Here is a 19,976-nt window from a genome sequence, read left to right on the forward strand (position 1 = left end):
CCACCCCAAGGAAGGGAGGGAGGGAGGGAGGCTGAGCGCCGAAGAATTGAGGCCTTTGAATTGTGGTGCTGGAGAAGACCCCTGCGAGTCCCTTGGACTGCAAGGCGGTCAAACCAGTCAGTCCTAGAGGAGATCAACCCTGATTGCACTTTAGAAGGCCAGATCCTGAAGATGAAACTCAAATACTTTGGCCACCTAATGAGAAGGAAGGACTCACTGGAGAAGGCCCTAATGCTGGAAACAATTGACGGCAAAAGAAGAGGGGGATGGCAGAGGATGAGGTGGATAGATGGAATCACTGAAGAAGTTGGTGTGAGCTGGGTGGACTCCGGGAGATGGCGGAGGACAGGAAGGCCTGGAGGAGTGTTGCCCATGGGGTCGCGAAGGGTCGGACACGACTTCCCGACTAACAACAACAGCTTTAAAGATAGATTGAAATTATTTTCCTTTTCCCTGCTAGGTCTTTTCCTTCATCATATCTCCTTGCCCTCCTCTTGCCGTCAGATAATGGCAACTTGCTTCTATGATTTTCAACTTCAAGTCTCACTTGCATTTTTAAGCAAAACTTTTATTATGGTCTTGCCTTATGTAACAAGTTACATAAGTTATGTATAATAACATTTATTTATTTATTTATAATAATTATGTATAATAATAAGTTATGTATAATAAGTTATGTACATCTGGCCTAACTGGTTGTCCTGTGTCTCTTTGCTTCAACCTTTACAATACAACAACTTGCCTTGTTTCTGTTGCCACATCCACTATATTAATGAGCTTTGCTTTCTCTGAGCAGATACTGCATAGTCAGGTCTGGCACTTCCATGAGGTATGGTGAATCCCTACTCAGGCAGCAGATCAGAAGGAACACCAAATTTCCCCTACCCACATACACATGTGCACGCACATGCGCACATACAGGAAAGGCTCCTGTGGGTGCTATCACCACACTGTCCCCACCTGCCTGCTGTAGCAAATGACTTTTTTGATTTCCTGATCTATTGTCATGCAAAAGAAGTCCAGATGAGAAATAATATGAGCAACCACTCCAGAAAAGCACTCACTCTAAATGCAGGATCTTTCCTAAAAGTGTAACTTGATGAAGTAGCCCTGGAGGCTGCCTATATATTCCTTGACTAAGACCATTTCACAATAAAACACTTTCAGGAAGATCTGAAAGAAAGGTTGCATTTTCATCAATACGGTACAGATCTGTTTGCACCTCAGTGTGTAGTTATCCATGCCCAAATCTGCCCCTTCTATTGAAATGAATACAGCAGTCCTTGCCTGATGAAGCTCCTTGTGCTTGCACTGGATTGTGGCAATATTCCATAAATGACTGATACTTCTCTTCCCTGATTGGGACCTGCTTTTTAATAGAGGTCATATTTGAACTGAACCTGGACAGAAAAATAAGCAGCAAACATTGGTGCATTCATTTGTTCATCCCTGTTCATGCTGACACACATACAGTGGTTTTGTTCTTAATGTGACACTGTCTCCAAGTAGAGTTACTCCATAATTCACTTTCGTTGTTACCATTTGCCTTGTCTGTCTCCAAGTTAGCAGATAGATAAATGTCATACACTCTGCAAAAGCCTTATTGTCCACACTGAGAAGGAACTAAAGAGATCTTTGATGGTGTCTCAGCTTGCTTGGGAGAAGGCAGTTCAGATTGCAGTGTATTTGGATTTGCAGAGTATACTGACGGTAGGTAGGGAGCCCCAAGCAGCCTGTCATCTGTGCCTAATAGACTGTAGAGCTCTGAATCTAAAGGTGAGCTAGAGAAAGAGGAGAAGGTAATAGAATGCATTATTGAAATGCCAAGGTTAACAAGCATGATTAGCCAAGCAGCTGGTGAGAACTAGATTGCTTCTGGTTCATGGGAAGGCACTGTAGTACAAGGAGGGTCAGAGGGGGAGAAGTGTGAGTTCATCAATCCAGTGGTTTATCATCAAGCCAGACAAACAGATTATGTAATGTCTTACTTCTCTGAGTGTCAGCCCCTTTTGAGACCAAATGAATGGGAGAGATATAGTTTAGAATTAAATCCTGATATAGGCAAGAGTTAACTCTGCCAATCAGAGAGATCACTACTTTGATAGATATTCCTTATTAACATCCTAATTGTAATTCACTCTTTATTCCACAGCCAGTCTAGCCGCACAAGCACTAACAAAACCAGTTGCATGGCTAATATTCAGCTAATGAAGTAGCACTGAGTTGTTAAACACCTTGTACAATGGCTTGCACACATGGAATCAAACTGTCATTATCACAACTTTCAAAAGGATGAAAATTGATTTCCACAAGTGATAGAATACTTCCACTAGCAGCATGACACTATTGGATACAACTCAGAGAATGCTTAAAAAATTAAGGATGAAATTTGTTCACAACTTCTTTAAGTTGTTCTCTTTTATTTTAATAAGAAGTACATGAAATGTGTTACATTAGCACTGTGTTATGTTGATGAAGTATGAGACACTACATTTTGTGAACAGATGTTCAAATATCACCAAGATGGGTAGATACATTCTATAATGCATTTGGAAATACATTAGACATGAACTGTGTGTCCTGGCATTTGGGCTCTGTGCGTTAGCAGGGCCATCTGACATGGCTAGCTGTATTTTAGTTCTTCAATCCATAACTCAAATCTTCTGTCATAGATGCAGCTAGTTGCACTTCTAGATCATAATTCTGAGCAACAAATATATTCTCTGGAGCTACTTGTTCCACAGAAGAGAAATGTTTTCATTGTGCAAGGTTTATGGAGCTATGTGCAATGTGTTTGTTGAAAAATAGCTTTATTTCCTAGAAGCATGTGACAGCATATTCAGGGATTTTATGTGAATGTTTGTGAGCATTTGAGAAAAAAGACCATTCACTTACAAATCAGAGGGCATATAAATTTGTCCTCATGTGTCAAATCATGTCCAGTAGTACAAAGAATGCCGCCTTATCAGTATTATGAACAATCTGTTATGTATTTATGAATATAATGAATCATGTAGTCAGGTTTACATGTACTTGGATTACTTGCAGTAAAGAGATATTGACATAGGAATAATTTGAAAATGGACTCTGCTGATTTGAAGCTAACACTCCAGATACCTCCCAATATTCACAGATTAATAGAACAGGACAGAAGCTAAGGATGTTTGCCCTGAAGTGCGAAGGAATGATTTGTGCATAGCAACCTTTTCCCTCTCAGCCTACCCCTGAAAACAGCCTCCAGTGAACAAAGAGCAAGCATATCTTGCTTTCCTTAGGGTTTCTTAAAACTCTTGCAGTGCAAAGTGGAATAAGATGGATATATAGCACTACAGCAGAGATGTTTTAAGCAGATATTTAATACATTCTGTCACATTTGTTTTCATGATTAATCACTCATTAATCACTGGAAATAACTTTCACCACAGCTTAGAATGTTTGCCAGTCTCTACCTATTTTCTTATCCTTCTCCAGTTTATAATTCAACATGTAAAATGTAAAGCATATTTTATATATATTGCAGATTGCTTGTTATGCTGAAACACTTTTTTTTATCTCTGCAGCAGTAACCCAGCTCATAGATACTACCTTGCAACTGACCCAGTAACAGGAGAATTATATGTTTCTGACACGAACACTCGAAGGATTTATCGTCCAAAGTCACTCACTGGGACAAAGGACCTGACAAAAAATGCTGATGTGGTAGCAGGGACTGGAGAGCAGTGCCTTCCATTTGATGAAGCAAGATGTGGCGATGGTGGCAAAGCTGTAGAAGCAACTCTCATGAGTCCCAAAGGTGGAGAAAACTGTTGATCTATGAGCAGAACACAATTCAGTCAGCACACAGAATGGCATTTAACACTGCTATTGCAGTCACATGCTTTAGTTCAGTTCAGTTTGAGAATGGCAAAGCCATCCAAAAGTAAAATTGCAAAAAAAGAAAATTAAATTATTTTTCAGTAATCATTTGCCATTCATTATCATGCAATTCAAATATATTTCACATTCTGTAAATATATTGCACAGATTACAAAGATTCCAGGCCACAGTGTAATGAATTGCTTAAACAATTAAACAATGGGTGGTAGATTGCACCAGCATGTACAATGTTTTTATTTATAAACACTGTTCCTGTGTGCCAGTTATAACTGGTAAAGACGGTAAGTTTGTACCCTAAATGTTAGCCAATTAAATTTATAAGATTGCATATAATCTTTAAAACCTGTAGTTTCTGTTAAAATCCTCAGAATAATTCTGTGGGAAGGCAGAAAATGGTAATGAACAAACAGAACAAGAAAAAAATTATTATGAAGGAGAACAAGAATAAACTCTTGGTTTTGTTTTGATTTTTACTTAAGGAGTAGCAATAGATAAGAATGGTTTAATCTACTTTGTTGATGGAACCATGATCAGAAAAGTGGACCAGAATGGAATAATATCAACCTTACTTGGCTCAAATGACCTGACTTCAGCACGACCTCTAACATGTGACACCAGCATGCATATTAGCCAGGTATTTTTCAAGTAGATCTATGTTTTCATTTAAGATCGACACTTTTCATTTGGAACAACCTGTGTGTGTGTTAGCATATACCAAAACAACCCTTCTTCTTAGGAAGTTCACTGGAGGGAAACAGCTATGGTTCCATCCCTTTACTTCATATAACCAGCAACAACAAACAGCCCTCTGGCAGATGACAAATGTAGGGAGGAGTCTGCTAACCTTGCCTAGGCTAAGATTCCCCTGCTTCCCACTCCCCACCCACCCTGAATACACTTGAACAAAAGAGAGTCTGTTATGTTCCTCTTTGTATTTATAAATCCTGCATGTGCAAAGAGACAGGAATCGTTTTGGTAAGAAATAGATAGGTGTGCCTGCAAACTCCCCCAGTCCCTAAAATAGAAACTTTTGACTTGGGATCATTTTACTAACTGAAAACCTCAAATTCGTCAGAAGTGTATTTTAAACCGCAAACATCTGAAGTATTAGACAAGTATCATAAATTGATTAAGTAAAATTTTAAGCAAAATACCATTATTACTAAAAATGAAAAAATAACATTCTTCATTGTGTGGGATGTTTTTCTAATCCCCTATGAAATCTTGTCTTTAGTTAAATATTCCCTATAAAATTCCCTGCTTTGTGTCAACCCACTGACACTCAAAGTAATTACAGTTGTTTCCCTAGAGCAGCTGTCCTTTAAAAAAAGCCTTGGGACATGGTTACTTACAAAGACATGGCAATGGCAAATTCAATAGATTATGGGGATTATGTTATGGGTGTATTTTGGTTTCCAGAAATAAAATGGTAAGTGGAGTAATGCTGAAATTGGGGGACATTGTGCAGGTGACAGTACACAATATCACGAAAGGATTACATTAGCCTACTTCTATGTAAAGTAAGCAGTGTGAAGTGCATTTATGGTTTTGTAATTGAGCATGTTAAACATACTTAACATTGGGTACATTGTGTTGAAAGTGGTACTTACTTCAGAGTAAACATTGAGCTCTTAAGAAATGAATAAATTTACAGTATATCCTCATGATAACCATCTTCAACAGCATAAGAAACATGTTTGTACATGCATAAATGTGCTTTTATCTCCAATTGTGTACTACATTTTTGCTGAAAACAACATAATTATGGTTTAGGAATAAAAAGTGGTATGGTAATAAAATATAACTGGAATAGAAAATATTTTAGAAAAGTACTGGCATTCTGATATTTTAATATGCATTTTTACTAATGTGTCTATTCTGCTTTTTTGAATGTCATGGTATTAATCTTTTTATAAACACCAAGTCACTATTTTCTGTTGATTTCTTGAGCTTTTCAATCAGCATTGATAAAAAATGCTATTATTTTGGCAGAAGTTTATAGGAGTCCGATAAATTGTTCTGTCATCTTTGGAATAAGATCCTACCTTTATTTTGAGACTACCTCATTTTATATCCAGTCCATACAGTTCAAAATGCAAATATCAGCCTGAACTAAAGTTAGTCATGACTAGATCTTATTAAAATAATGGAACAACTTAGCTCAGTTAATTGCTTTTAGTGAGACTAAGAGAGCAATCCTAACATCCCAGAAGCCTGTGTTTGAAAGATTAGATTGGGATAGCAGAGGCAGGTTCACCAGCAGATGAATCATCAGCATTGATGCCCCTTTTATGCCTATCTGAAGGTGTGGAGATACAAAGCTCCTGCTGACAGTGGTAATAGATCCCAAATTGCAATGTGATGGCAAAGAGTAAAGAAGACCTTGTTTCTGTTGGATTCAAGGAACCTCCATTGTCTTAAGAGGCCCCAGGATTGAGCTCTGTGCCTGTGGCAACCACATGTTGGCACAGGCATTTGCCATCCCACTGAAATGAAATAAGGGAAGACAAGTCCACTCAGACCCAGTGCTTTTCCTGGTTGAGGAGAACAAGCAGGGCTTTGGAATTGGTGGAGCAACACACTACTTCAGGATTGCTCTAACATTAACCAGATCAGGACCATTACCAGTAAAAAAAGGTGTTTTTCCAAGGGTTTGGGATTGCTTTTTATGCCTCAATAGAATATTAATCCAAACAATATTTTTATGTTCAAATTATAGTGTTTACAAGCCTATTTGTTTTCTGTAGTTAATCTGTTTGCCTTCAGTTTAAAATTGATAATAATTTAGATTGCTGCATTTGCATATGCCAGTACATGAAACTTCAAAAATTGTATATCTGTTACTAAATACAATTGTTCTCTTTTCTTTTGTTAAGGTGCGTCTGGAGTGGCCAACAGATTTAGCTATAAACCCAATGGATAACTCCATATATGTGTTGGATAACAATGTAGTTCTTCAGATTACTGAAAATCGGCAAGTCCGTATCGCTGCTGGACGGCCAATGCACTGTCAAGTCCCTGGAGTGGAATACACAGTAGGAAAGCATGCAGTACAGACCACTTTAGAATCAGCAACAGCTATTGCTGTATCTTATAATGGGGTGCTTTACATTACAGAGACTGATGAAAAAAAGATTAACAGAATAAGACAAGTTACAACAGATGGAGAAATCTCGTTAGTTGCTGGAATACCTTCGGAGTGTGATTGCAAAAATGATGCTAATTGTGACTGCTATCAAAATGGAGATGGTTATGCTAAAGATGCCAAACTTAATGCTCCATCTTCCTTAGCTGTATCACCTGACGGAACATTGTACATTGCAGATCTTGGAAATATCCGGATACGAGCTGTGTCAAAGAACAAACCATTGTTGAATTCAATGAATTTTTATGAAGTTGCCTCTCCAACTGATCAAGAACTCTATATCTTTGATGTCAATGGGACTCATCAGTACACGATGAGTTTAGTCACAGGAGACTATTTGTACAATTTTAGCTATAGCAATGACAATGATGTAACTGCGGTAACTGACAGTAATGGAAATACCCTTCGTATTAGACGGGATCCCAACCGGATGCCAGTAAGGGTGGTATCACCTGATAATCAAGTCATCTGGTTAACTATAGGAACCAATGGATGTTTGAAAAGTATGACAGCTCAAGGACAGGAGCTAGTCTTATTTACTTATCATGGCAACAGTGGACTATTGGCAACTAAAAGTGATGAGACTGGATGGACAACTTTCTTTGAGTAAGTAAAAAGCAAAAATGCGTTGTTTTCTGGGCTTGCACAGCTTAATAGTATCATTGTGATTTGAATGATTTATCATATGTTAAAGGGTATGATTAAATAATTGTTAAGACAGGACCTGTTTGCACAAAACAGACTAGAAAAACAATACGGAATTCTCACAAGACCAAATTGCTCCCCTTTACAACAGTACTTGTTCTGAGGCTAAAATGAAAAGGAAAACCTTGTAAGGTGCCTTGAGTTCCTCGCAAGAGCAAGAACACCAGGGTATAAATGTAATGCGATGATGATGATGATGATCACCATCTTTTTAGATAAGTCTTGTAGGGCCAAAGCAGATTGTATTGCAAAACTAGGGTTATCCATTGTTTTGTTTGGCAGCTTGCAGTTCCCAAGGCACTGAAAGTGCATTTTTTAGTATTTGTACTTGTCAAAAAAGTTTACAAAATGGATGTTTACTACCAATAAGGTAGAGTCACATTTTATATGATTTCATGACATTTTTTATTCTTGTGGCAATATCTAGGGGAATGGCTAAATTTGATAGTGGCTGGTTGAACCTGCCCCATTTTAGCACTAAACTGGGTTTTAATATGTGATTCCTGTGTCCAGGCTCAATACTCTAAACTAGCCATTCACTGGGTTTAATTTTTGTAAATTCTATTCTGCCTTTTGCTATGCCTCTCCCTTCTCTAAATGCTTCCTTCCCTTTCCTCTTTGAAACTTCTTCGAAATTCATATCTTTCAAAACCTTTCTTCGATTCACCTTTTTCTCAAAGCCCTTCCTTGCCAAACTATGTCATCCTCAGCTTTGTACTTTAATTCCACCATTGCCATCTCCTTAGTCCTTTGATGTTCAACTCTGTATTGCAAGACTTGCTCATTTCTGTTTGTTTATAGTGTTTACTGTCTTGCCAACACTACAACATAGTAATAGTCATTTTAACCAGTTCTCTCCACTCCCATACTTTTACATATGCCCATCAAAGAAAAAGAGCAGAGCAGCAAAAGCTGTTTTACCAGATATTGTATCCTGGAGTGCAGATGAACTAAAAATCCTGAACCCAAACAAAGGATGTGCATTAGTGCACAACTGTTACATTCCATTGTACATCACTGCATCTTTTTTAAGGCCCTGCCAAAAGCACACAGAAGCATAATGATGAGAGATTTTCAGCCAGGGGCACTGAATGTACTTCTTATTTTTCATAGATTGTAAATGTCGTTGCTATAGCTAGAATAGTAAAATCTCAACTTAATAGCAAGTGGGATTTGTTCTCCGATGGGGATAAATACATAGCTTTTCTACCAGTTAAGGTTATAAAAGATTTTATCCATTTTGCAGGAAACACTGTAGCTTAAGTGTGTGTGTGTGTATGTGTGTAAACTATGCACTATAGCCATAAAAATGGATGTGGAATTTGAAGCCTGCTAAAGCTGACATTCCTGCAAAGCATTAATTGATATTAACTATGCCAAGACAGATGTTGACAGAGTGAAATGTGACCACTTGGCAATGGCATGTTGTTTGGGCTGTATATATATTACATAATCAATAGAATGACCAGTAATGTTAATATGGTTGAAAATTATGCCGTTTTTTCCGTAGCTTTAGGATGGTCTTTTAAAATTATTTAAATGTGGTGTGCTTTCCTTACCATCTCTCAATAAATAAGGTTTAAGTATATTTTCATTTTATGAATTGGAGCTAGTGGAAGAGAAAAAGATGGGAAATGCATTTCCAGAATGAATGTGTCTGCTGAGGACAGTTGGCATCTTCAGTACAATGGTGTATATTTTGGATGGTAGAAACCCCAGTGTTTTATTTATGACAGTCATTTCTTTCTGTATTTCTTGTGCTTTCTGTATGGCTTTTGTAATTCTGTTAGGGAAATAGTTGAGGACTTCTAAATGTATTTTAATGGCTTCTGTGTGGTGTTAAAAATGGCTTTTATATAGTATCAAGTGGTGTGTGAGTGTGGATGTGTGCACGTGTTCTTGCCCATTTTTTCATCTTAGGGAAGATTTACAACAGTATGCTTCATGAACTGAATAATTGCTTTCTTGTTGAGGATCCATTTCAGATGTTCAGGCTTGTTAAATATAGAATCTGTGGTTTGTGTCAAGGTATAGCAAGCTGTCAAATGTGAGAGCCAGTGTGATGTCATAGCCAAGTTGGTCCATCCCAGCTAGCTAGCCAGTCTTTGGTCTTGCCTGGTAATTGCTGCAGCAAGCTCTGTTGGGACAGATGGTATGAAGACGATTCTTTGTTGTCTTGCATTCCGTCCATAATCTCAAGATAACTTTTTATGATATTGCTTAAACTGATAATGATGGATATTTAAATCTTTGTTTTCTTAGCAACATAAAGTTGCAGTCAGCTCCTTTCGCAATTGCCCTGTCCATATCTTTTGCTGAGCAAAACAATTCAAATTATTAAGAGCATTACATGAACCTTGCTGGTTAAAACCACCCAGCCCAGTATTCTTTTTCCATCTGTGACTAGCCAAATGCCTCCTGGTAATCCTACAGTAAGGACATGAAAGCAACTGCCATTTTCTGGTATGTCACTCCCAACAACTGGCTTGCAGTTATCCTCTCAACCAGCCGCCTGAAGGCCAGTCTATAATGCTCATTATATAAACTAGGCATGCACAGTAAAGTAAAAACTGCAAGCCTTGTCTTTAGACATACAACCTATGAAAAGACAATACACACAAGGGAAGGGAAACGGTGAAAGTGCAGATGGAGTGAAGATTAAGATAGTTTTTATCAAGTGTAGGAATGTATCAATAAAAGAAGCCAGATGGAATTAAGTGGACCAGTGTTAGGGAACTGCAAAGAAGAAAGGAAAATAGAAAATATTTTTCAGATTTACTGAGGATTGGGGATAGGAGATACCACAGAATGAAGCATTCCTATTTGAAATTCAATAGAAGATGCTTAAAAAGAACACAAAAAGAAAAAGGGAGCCCTTTTAGAGGGCAGAAAAGGGAAGTAATATGGCTATAATGAGAAATGAAGTAGATCAGTTGAATTGAAGAACTTATGACTGATGAAAGAAATGGTATGTCATCTGAATCATAATGACAAAGTGTTTCAATAAATGCAAAAATTGTGACAGGATTTTTGTGTAAGGATTGTGTGAGCATATTTGTTGCATTAAAAGAGAAATATGTAATATGTAAGTTTTGCATATGTGCCATTCAAAACTATGTGCACAATGAATTTGGTAGTTATATCCAAATTGAAAACATATTTTAGGAAGCTATCCTTAAATGCAATTGGTTCCCTTGCAGTTCCCTAAGTTTCACATACACACACTTGGATTGCTCTTTCTCTAGGTAGTCACATAAAGCAAAGCAGATTTGGAATAGGCTTTGACATCCTGTCTATATGTGAATTTTGCTTGGTGAGAACTTAGCTTAGTTTCCCAGAATATACTGTGAAATTGGATTTTCACCAGTATATTTTACTCTCTCCTTATTTAGCCTTACAATCTCTCAGTATGCTGTACTTCTCTCCCCCACCCAATATTCTCTAGGCTTTTTATTTTGGCTGTGATTTGGTGTATTCTTCCAGCTACGGCTCACCACAGACAGTTTCCCTTCATTCCACCTAGCTGGGTGGCTAGTTGGCCTTGAACAAAGGACATGAATCAGTTTAGTTCCATCAGCTCTGTTCTGCAGTATCACAGACTGAAACATGGAAAGAGTTTGAGAAAGGGGAATGAAGAAAATAATGCTCATTTTGCTGCAAAAACCACCCAGTTCCACTTTGTTTACTGCCATGTCACAGGAGTTGCTTTGTTTCCTTACAGCAAATAATGCCTTTGCACTACACTTCACATAGGAAACTCCTCCACCCTCAAGACAAATATGGACATTGTATAAAAATGCCCATCATCAAGGATCCTTTACTTGGAAGAGCAGATTGGCACCAAATCTGCAACAGTTTAGCTGCTATGCTACATAACGCTCTGGCCTTCCGTTGCAGTATGTAGCTCCTTACTGGGTAAGGGACATCCAGTGCAGAGTATGGAGACATAATTTCAGTATTACGTTTTTCCTCATGCTTTACACAGTACCATAAACAGTTGTTTTGGATGTTAACTCCCTTAATTTTCAGGCATGAGCCATGCTGGCTGGAACTGATAGGAGCTCTAATCCAGAAGAACTTTAGGGCAACAGGTTCCCTCGCCCACCCCCCCACCCAATCTAGCATGCCAAGAATATTATTTTAAACTAATCTGAAAAATAAATCTGTGCCAAAGAGTGAACATATCCAATCTATTTGAAGTGTATTCGAATATCTCCTTGTTGGCTGAAGTGCAATCGGTTGCTATAAAAAGTAAGAGTTCTTCAGTTCTGATGTCTATGGAATGCTTTACTGAGGAAATCTTGTCTAGCCCCTTTGATGTGTGCTTTTGGGGGGTTGGTGAAGGACTGGCTCTTTCAGGGAATCATCAGGGTCATTTAAGTGCTGGTTTCTACAGCTGTTGATGGGATGGTGTTTCTCTCCAATTCTTTTATCGATCTTTTGATAAACTATCTTTATCATTTCTTAAATATGTCTCCTTGATCATGCCTTACCTGTTTTTCAACTGCTGCTATATTATTGTTTTGTTTGTTGACTTTTAAAGTTATTAGCTACTTTGATATCCATTGAAGAAAAAAGTTAAACACTTTAAAATTAAAATAAGCAATTATGGATGCTACAGATTAAATGTAAAGCACAATCCTGTCCACATTTATGGGGAGGGGATGCTTTTTAACTCGGTGGGACTTGCTTCCAAGTTAAATATGCATCACACTGCATATGCTAATAAAATAATAATATAAATAATTATGCAGATATTCTTTGTGTCCCATTCATGTTTTGTTGGCCAGGGAAGTATCTCAGTGCAGCTTTGCACATACTGAAGGGAGGAACCACCTTTATTTAAACATGGTTTTTTTTCACCCTCTTGGTCTGCCCTTAAATAAGATTATGGTTTTCAGTTACAGCAGTTTGGAGGTGCCATAAGAAAATACATTACAACAAATTTGCTTTCTCCTCACAGTGAGTGTGTAGGAAAAGAAGTATATGCAATTGACACTTTTACCAGGCTGACTGTTCTCTTTGCTTTCTGACTGATAAGCAATATCTGAACGGGTCTTAGAAAATAAGGTAACGACATGTGTTTCCTGTAATCTTCTGTAACCTTCCAGAAGATTACTCCAGAGCTCATAAACCTGAGAAAGCATGGCCAATAGTCAGAGGCAATGCAAGCCATATTTCAACTATGTATGGAGAGCCACAGGTTCCCTAGCCCAGCAGTAATGTATGTGGATTTTTAATTTTGAGAGAATCTCATGGGAGGAATTTAAATCATCCTCAAAATATTTCCTATTGACTATTAGAACCAAAGAGTTCTTGTTACCAATAAGCTATAACATAAAATTACTGCTTAAATTTCCAGATAAAAGTTTCAAAAGCAAGACAGTGATGCTATTGTAACTGTTTCATGGAGTTCTACTGTGACACAGTGCTCTGAAATACAATATGCTTTCTTGAACTGCAGGACATCTTGAAACCTTAACAGTTGGTTTTTCAAAAAGAAAAATCTCTGTAACTTTCATCCACAAACTTTTAGCACTTGGCTCCTCTTGAAAGGATCTAAGCACAATTATAAAGCCTCAGTTATAAATGCAGAGGAGTTGGGTATTTTTTGGCATGGAGAAATCTCTAGGGTGTCATAATGCCAGAGTACTAACACTGCCAAGGGTATGATCAACAGAATCATCCCTTTCAATATATCAGAGGAATGTGCCAGAGGGAATTCAACTGAAAGGGCCTCCGGGCTTTGAAATACACTTTTGCCTCCAGTCTCAGATATTGTGGATTTTTTTTCCATTCAGGGCATATTTTGAACACTTTATTTGAACATCACAGTTCAGGAATGCTGGAGAGAACGCAGAAGGACCCCTGGTGTAGCAGTATTTGTACTTAGCATTCTTTATTAGTCATAGGAGTAGACTATGAGAGATTTGCATTTGATTATTAATCTTCAGTAGATTGACACCAAGTACAGTTACCAGTCCTGATGTGAAGAAAACAGTTTCGCTTTAACAGCTCTGGGACAAAGAATGAGGAAAAGCATTGCTTGATCCTCTAAGGCACCACTCATCTCATCTGTCTGCTTCTTGCACCTGCTGTGGGGAAAAATTGGCCTGGCTTACTACAACAGGCAAAGGAGCAGGGGGGCAGCTTAAATTACTGCTACAGCAGAAGCATCTCACTGTCCAGATGCTGTCTCTCCAGGAACTCTTTCTTGGTTAGAGGGAGTGACCCAGGACCTTCTCATTAGACTATTTACTAGCTAGATGGTCAGTATAGGATAATTTATTTAACAACAAATAAAAAGTACTTGCTGCATGACAGCAAATGTGTTTCTTCAGTATGCATGTCTGGAAAGCAAAAATGTCAAGTACCTCTTTTGCATGTCTGATTCAGCATGCTTTTTCTCTCTTAAAGGAGAGTGATCTGAATTGTAATCATGCATTGACCACATAAATAAATCCAATACTGAGGAGAGGGGAAAGGTTGCCTTTTACAAAAGTATTTATGCAGCTACACCTTCATATAAGCCTTTTATTTCCATTCTGTTTTATGTCCTACACAATCAGACAAGTTTATTTGATTATATTCTTTGAAACTGCGTAGTTCATAATGACCAGTGGGCAAGAAATGGAGAAACAGCTTTTTTGCTACAGAATTAGCTTCGACCTTGTTAACAGCAGAGTGTATGGCTTAGTGTTTACAAGCAGTAACGCTTATCCTCGGTATTTTTGAATGCTCCTATCTCAGGAAAAAAAGCATTTTGCATATAGAAAGCCCAAATGGCATTGGGAAGAGTTCAGCCTAAAGTTCTCCCTAGGATTACTTTTTTTTCTGTGCATGGAGGTTTTTAATAGACAAGGACTGAACATACAGGTAGCAAGCTGCAGTGGTTATAGTCCAGAGTAACATATTGTCCTCTTTTTCTGCTGTATGTATAATTTGGACCATTGGAAATTTTCAAATTCTTTTTGCTTAGCATTGTTAATGCAAGTATGTGAGATGCAGGCCTGAGTGTGAGGGCCAGCACAGTATCCTTCCCATTAGCAGTTTAGAAAAGGGCTTTTTAAAAAATTGATCTTCTGTTCAGGATTTCATTTCTTGAGCGGCTTCAGATGGGTTCTGTGGCCTGCACACCCGAGATGCAATATCTGGTTGCTTTAGTCATGTGTGCCTCTGTTAGCTGCTTCTGCTCCCCCCCACCCCCCTTCTTCTCCAAACTTTACTTCCTATTCTTCCTCAGTGTTTCTGTTCTGTTACTATAATTGTTTTTTCTCTTTTTCTTTCCGGTAATCTTCAGTCAACAATGCTGCGACAAACATTAAACGAATTGGTGCATTATCTTTGAAGCACTGTCACCATACTCGGAAGCATAGCATTCTTTCTATTTTATTTGCAAATACTTTTTCATGTTGAAGAAGGTTAAATCTTGTAAGAAATTATAATTCATACTGGTGGCTGTGGGGAGCTACTGAACTGCTTCGCTGACAGGTCAGGAGTTGACATTAGGTCATGCAAAGGGAGACACTGTCCTCTCTTCTGCTAAATAACTTCACATGCCTCTGATGGCATGTGAGGCTTCCTATTTTCACTCCTTCCCTTCCCGTTTCTCCAGCAGGTTTCCTATTTTTCCCTATTTTTGGCCCACATCACATTAGTCACAAAAGTAGTATCACTGAAAACACTGGCATGCCTTACATGGATTTTTCAAGGAAAATTTGGTCTCTTGATTGTGTTTTGGCACCTGTATTCATAAAAACAAACCTGAACATCCCAGGGTGAAGTGATGTTTGGCCTTGCTGCTTGTTGTATGCGATTTCTTTTCCTTTATAGGCTGCTTTGCTGCAATATTCTTATCTTCAGATTCATCTGAAATAAATAATGTTAATGTTGTATCTCTGGAGCACTTAATACATGAATAGAATAAACTAAAATGTAACATTTGATGAAGTCAAAATATGATGACTTTACATTTAGAATTGTGATTGTGATAAAACAGTATTAAAATTAGAGTAAAGGAAAATTACTTTCATAATGAATGCTATCACATTTATAGAGTTTGAAACTGTGCCTACTTGGAGAACAAAAGCAAAAAAGTTTTAAAAAAACACACATATTAAAACTGTTGTAGGCATCTGCCTGAAAACTTTGAACATAAAATCTTGTATTTCTCCCTGGGTACTTATAAATCATTTTAATCTTTGTAGCCATTATCATGCTATAAATCTTTATTTGATAGATTTTGCCTTTTCCTCAATTTGCAAGACTTATGCATCTATATTTTGTGTACGATATCTTTAAAAGTTTCCTGAAACATCAAAATAAAGAAAGCATGAGGTAGCATCAAAATAAACAAGTATGGAAGTACTTTGGGGAAATGAGAGGTAATGAATTTCAGTCTAAACATAATGGTGTATGTAAAATGTAGTAAAGCACCCAGGAGACAAAAGAGTTGATGAGAAGTGAGATTTTTTTTATTAGGAATGTGTAAATTCATCTCCTCCTTTGAATGGCATTCTTTTAGCCATTTTCTATACATCCTGGAAAGGGACTGCAGGTGGTGCAGTGGTTTAAACCGTTTGCTGCTGGGCTGGTTGATCGAAAGGTCTCTGATTCGAATCTGCACAACTGAGTTCCCGTTGCTCTGTCCCAGTTCCCTGCCAACCTTGCAGTTCGAAAGCATGAAAATGCAAGTAGATAAAAAGGTACCACTTCGGTGGGCAGGTAACAGTGTTCTGTGGACTTCAGTGTTTAGTCATGCCGGCCACATGACCATGGAGACTGTCTGCAGACAAATGCTGGCTCCCTCGGCTAGGAAACAGAGATGAGCACTGCCCCCTAGAGTCAGGCATGACTGGACTTAATGTCAAGGGGAAACCTTTACCTTTTATACATCCTGGAACAACTATGTTTATACTGAAATGGGTTGCAAGAAAGAAAAAAAGTTACACTAAAGCAGCAAGTAAGAATTCATGATCCTAATTTTCTTTGTCAATTTTGTTGTAGTTATTCCATCAGCGCAAAGAAAAATACTATCTTCTTTTTGGACGTAATGGCTTGCTTCCTTCACAGTAAGAACTGCTGAAGGAAGTTTCAGCTTGCAAATACAGTTCATACATACCAATAGACCTTACATTTCTTTAAATTTCTACCATCGCCCATCTATGATGTGAGCCCCACAGTCTCTCTAAAGTGCTGTGCCTCTTATCTGCCACTTTGCTCACAACTATGTAGCAGTTCTAAACAAAAAGAAAAGTTAAGGACCAGAAGGTCTTACCTCATTTGAACTACCATGGTATAAAATCGCTTTTATATACTTAACACTAATATTTAGTACCAATTTAGAGGATTTCAGCTGTTCATTGCTCTTCCTATACATTATAGCAGCCCATGTTATTTGGAAAAAAGGAGAGGGTATCATCTATTTCCAAAAGTAACAAAATCAGCTCAGCTTTAAAACGGGCCTTTAATTACTGTTTACTGAACACAAAATGTATTGTGCTAGGCATATTTTGAATAAAGTGCTTTAATCCCTAAGTGTTGGGATGCAGCATTTTATTTCACCAAAGGTAAAAATGAAATGAAATCAGACTGTTTTGTTGAGTTATGGCTTTCGAGTGTTAGCAAATCCATATCAGGAATGTAGCAAGATCTATGTGAGGTGGAAGTTTTATGTAAAAAAGTCCACCTGATTTATTAATCATGTTGACCCTGGAACATACCTATGCCAGATAAATTTGTTACAAGGTAGCCCATGAATACTGACAGATTTTATTTTCCTGGGCTCCAAGATCACTGCAGATGAGGACTGCAGCTAAGAAATTAAAAGATGTTTACTCCTTGGGAGGAAAGCTATGGCAAATCTAGATAGCATACTAAAAAGCAGAGACACCACCCTGCCAACAAAAGTGCGTATAGTCAAGGCTGTGCTTTTTCCAGTTGCCACATATGGCTGTGAAAGTTGGAACATAAGGAAGGCTGAGCGCTGAAGAACTGATGCCTTTGAATTGTGGTGCTGGAGGAGACTCCTGCGAGTCCCTTGGACTGCAAGGTGATCAAACCAGTCAGTCCTAGAGGAGATCAACCCTGACTGCTCTTTAGAAGGCCAGATCCTGAAGATGAAACTCAAATACTTTGGCCACCTAATAAGAAGGAAGGACTCCCTGGAGAAGAGTCTGATGCTGGGAACAATAGATGGCAAAAGAAGAAGGGGATGGCAGAGAATGAGGTGGCTAGATGGAGTCACTGAAGCAGTCGGTGTGAGCCTAAGTGGACTCCAGGTGATGATGGAGGACAGGAAGGCCTGAAGGAATGTTGTCCATGGGGTTGCGATGGGTCGGACACGACTTCGCGACTAACAATAACAACAAAGCCCATGAATAAAGACAAATAGGTAGCTCACATAGTTCAGAGATGGGAAGTTCAAATTGTTTCCTTTAAATCAACAATAATTAAAGCAACATATTTTCCTTTTCTTCATTAAACATGATAATTGGTATTTTTCATTGAATGGTTCTAACAAACATGATGAAATCCTTTAATGTCCTCATAATGATAGATTGTCAAGATATGTCTAGTTAGAGTAAATGCACAAGCTGTACTACACAAAAGTGAGCTACAGTTTCCCCCTTTTGTTTCTCCTTTCTCTTCCTAAAAATGGAAATGTCTGGATGTCAAAATCACTGCAGAACTCCCTTCTATACAGTGCAGAACAAGCTTAGAAAGCTTTAATACGTTATCTGGTCATGCAGCCAGAAGATTGCACTAAAGAGTCAACCATTAACTAAGGGTGCAATCAGAGTTTGTACATTTTTTTTTCTGTCTAAATGCGTAAGATTGCATCCTGAATGCATTATTAGCATTATTAATCCTGCTTTCACATTCATAGCCTGTAACTCTATGAAAACATACATGCCTCACTGATCAGATCTGCTGTTTCAAACACTACTGTAGTTCAAGGGCAATGTATAAAATGTATTTGAGCTATACTTCATTATCTAACTTCCTAAGCAGTAATATCTTCCTTCTGTAATTGACATGACGGAGGAAATGTATGTAGCCTGAAAATATATTTTGCAAAAAAAAAAAATAATAATTGTTAGAATCGGCTTCATAAGGATTTCTAGTTGCAGCTAGTCTAACTCAGAACATCTTTGGGAGATTCTAGGATCCAACTGACCTAAAGATGTTTAAAAACAGGATTTCAGGCTGAATTCAACACCCAGCGAGAAAAGCATGTAAGTCATAGAACTGGGCAACTGGAAGTATCAGGAACAGGCAGATACATATTGAAAAAGAGTTCAAGGCCACAGTTGTTCCTACAGGAATTATATGAAGATAGACATGGCTGAGAAAAGGCAAGGTTTTTAATGTGTATTCTTTGTGTCTCCTTCACACTGTTTTATGAAATGTTCAGATGAGGTCATAAGCCACTTGTAATCCTCCTGCATTTTCCACCACTGCTTCTGCCTTTTTTCTTACCACAGGAAATTCATTAAGTAGTAAAGGGCAAGGTAACAGCACAATCTCCTTACATGTTTTTGTAAAAATGTGTAGGTGGAAGCGAGGTTATATGATATGGATGCCCCTTCTTCTATTGCTTGACATGTATTTCCAATTTCTGGGGCATTATGTATCCTGGACAAGTTATTTCCTCTAATGTACCCATTCTCAGCCTTAATTTCCTCAAACCACATACTTCAATTAGCTATTTAATTAGTAGATTACATTGAAAACATCTGAATTTACTTCCAAGTTCAGCTCGGGTTGTGGCTGTATTCCTGAAAGATTGCCGTCTTCTAGTCATGTGCTGATTACGTCTGAGTAAGTTTTCCGTAGATTCCAGTTGTAATACTCTTAAGACTGCAGTCCTCTAGACCTGTGCTCTAGGCATTCTTTCACTTTAAAATTTTGCTGTTGTACTATAGTAAAATAGTAAAATGAACAAATAGAAAATGAAGCAGGCAAGTTTTTCTAGCTGAGTTACAAAACTGTCTCTGCTGGATCCCTTAACTGGATCTGGTTGTGCAATGACTAGAGAAGGACTAATTCTCAGATGGCGATGTTCATCATCAACATCTTAGGAATCAGTGAACAAAAATGGACAAGAATGGGTGAATTTAATTCAGATGACCATCAGGTATACTACTGCGGGCAAGAATCCCTCAGAAGAAATGGAGTAGCCTTCATAGTCAATAAAAGAGTAGGAAAAGCAGTACTGGGATACAATCTCCAAAATGACAGAATGATC

At 38.0% G+C, this 19,976-nt stretch overlaps 1 protein-coding gene across 7 annotated transcripts in view; it reads left to right on the top strand.

Moving 5' to 3' along the window:
• Positions 1–19,976, top strand: part of TENM3 (teneurin transmembrane protein 3) — a 384,209-nt gene that overhangs the window by 337,143 nt on the left and 27,090 nt on the right. For all 7 annotated transcript variants that reach the window (XM_044449875.1, XM_044449876.1, XM_044449877.1 and 4 more), the window contains 3 exons: positions 3,561–3,793; positions 4,356–4,510; positions 6,753–7,627. In XM_044449875.1, coding sequence (XP_044305810.1) covers positions 3,561–3,793; positions 4,356–4,510; positions 6,753–7,627 — 1,263 coding nt within the window. The remainder of the gene's footprint in view (positions 1–3,560; positions 3,794–4,355; positions 4,511–6,752; positions 7,628–19,976) is intronic.

Source organism: Varanus komodoensis, unplaced genomic scaffold (genome assembly GCF_004798865.1).
Source record: "Varanus komodoensis strain SLA01 unplaced genomic scaffold, ASM479886v1 scaffold61, whole genome shotgun sequence".
NCBI classification, from domain to species: Eukaryota; Metazoa; Chordata; class Lepidosauria; order Squamata; family Varanidae; genus Varanus; species Varanus komodoensis.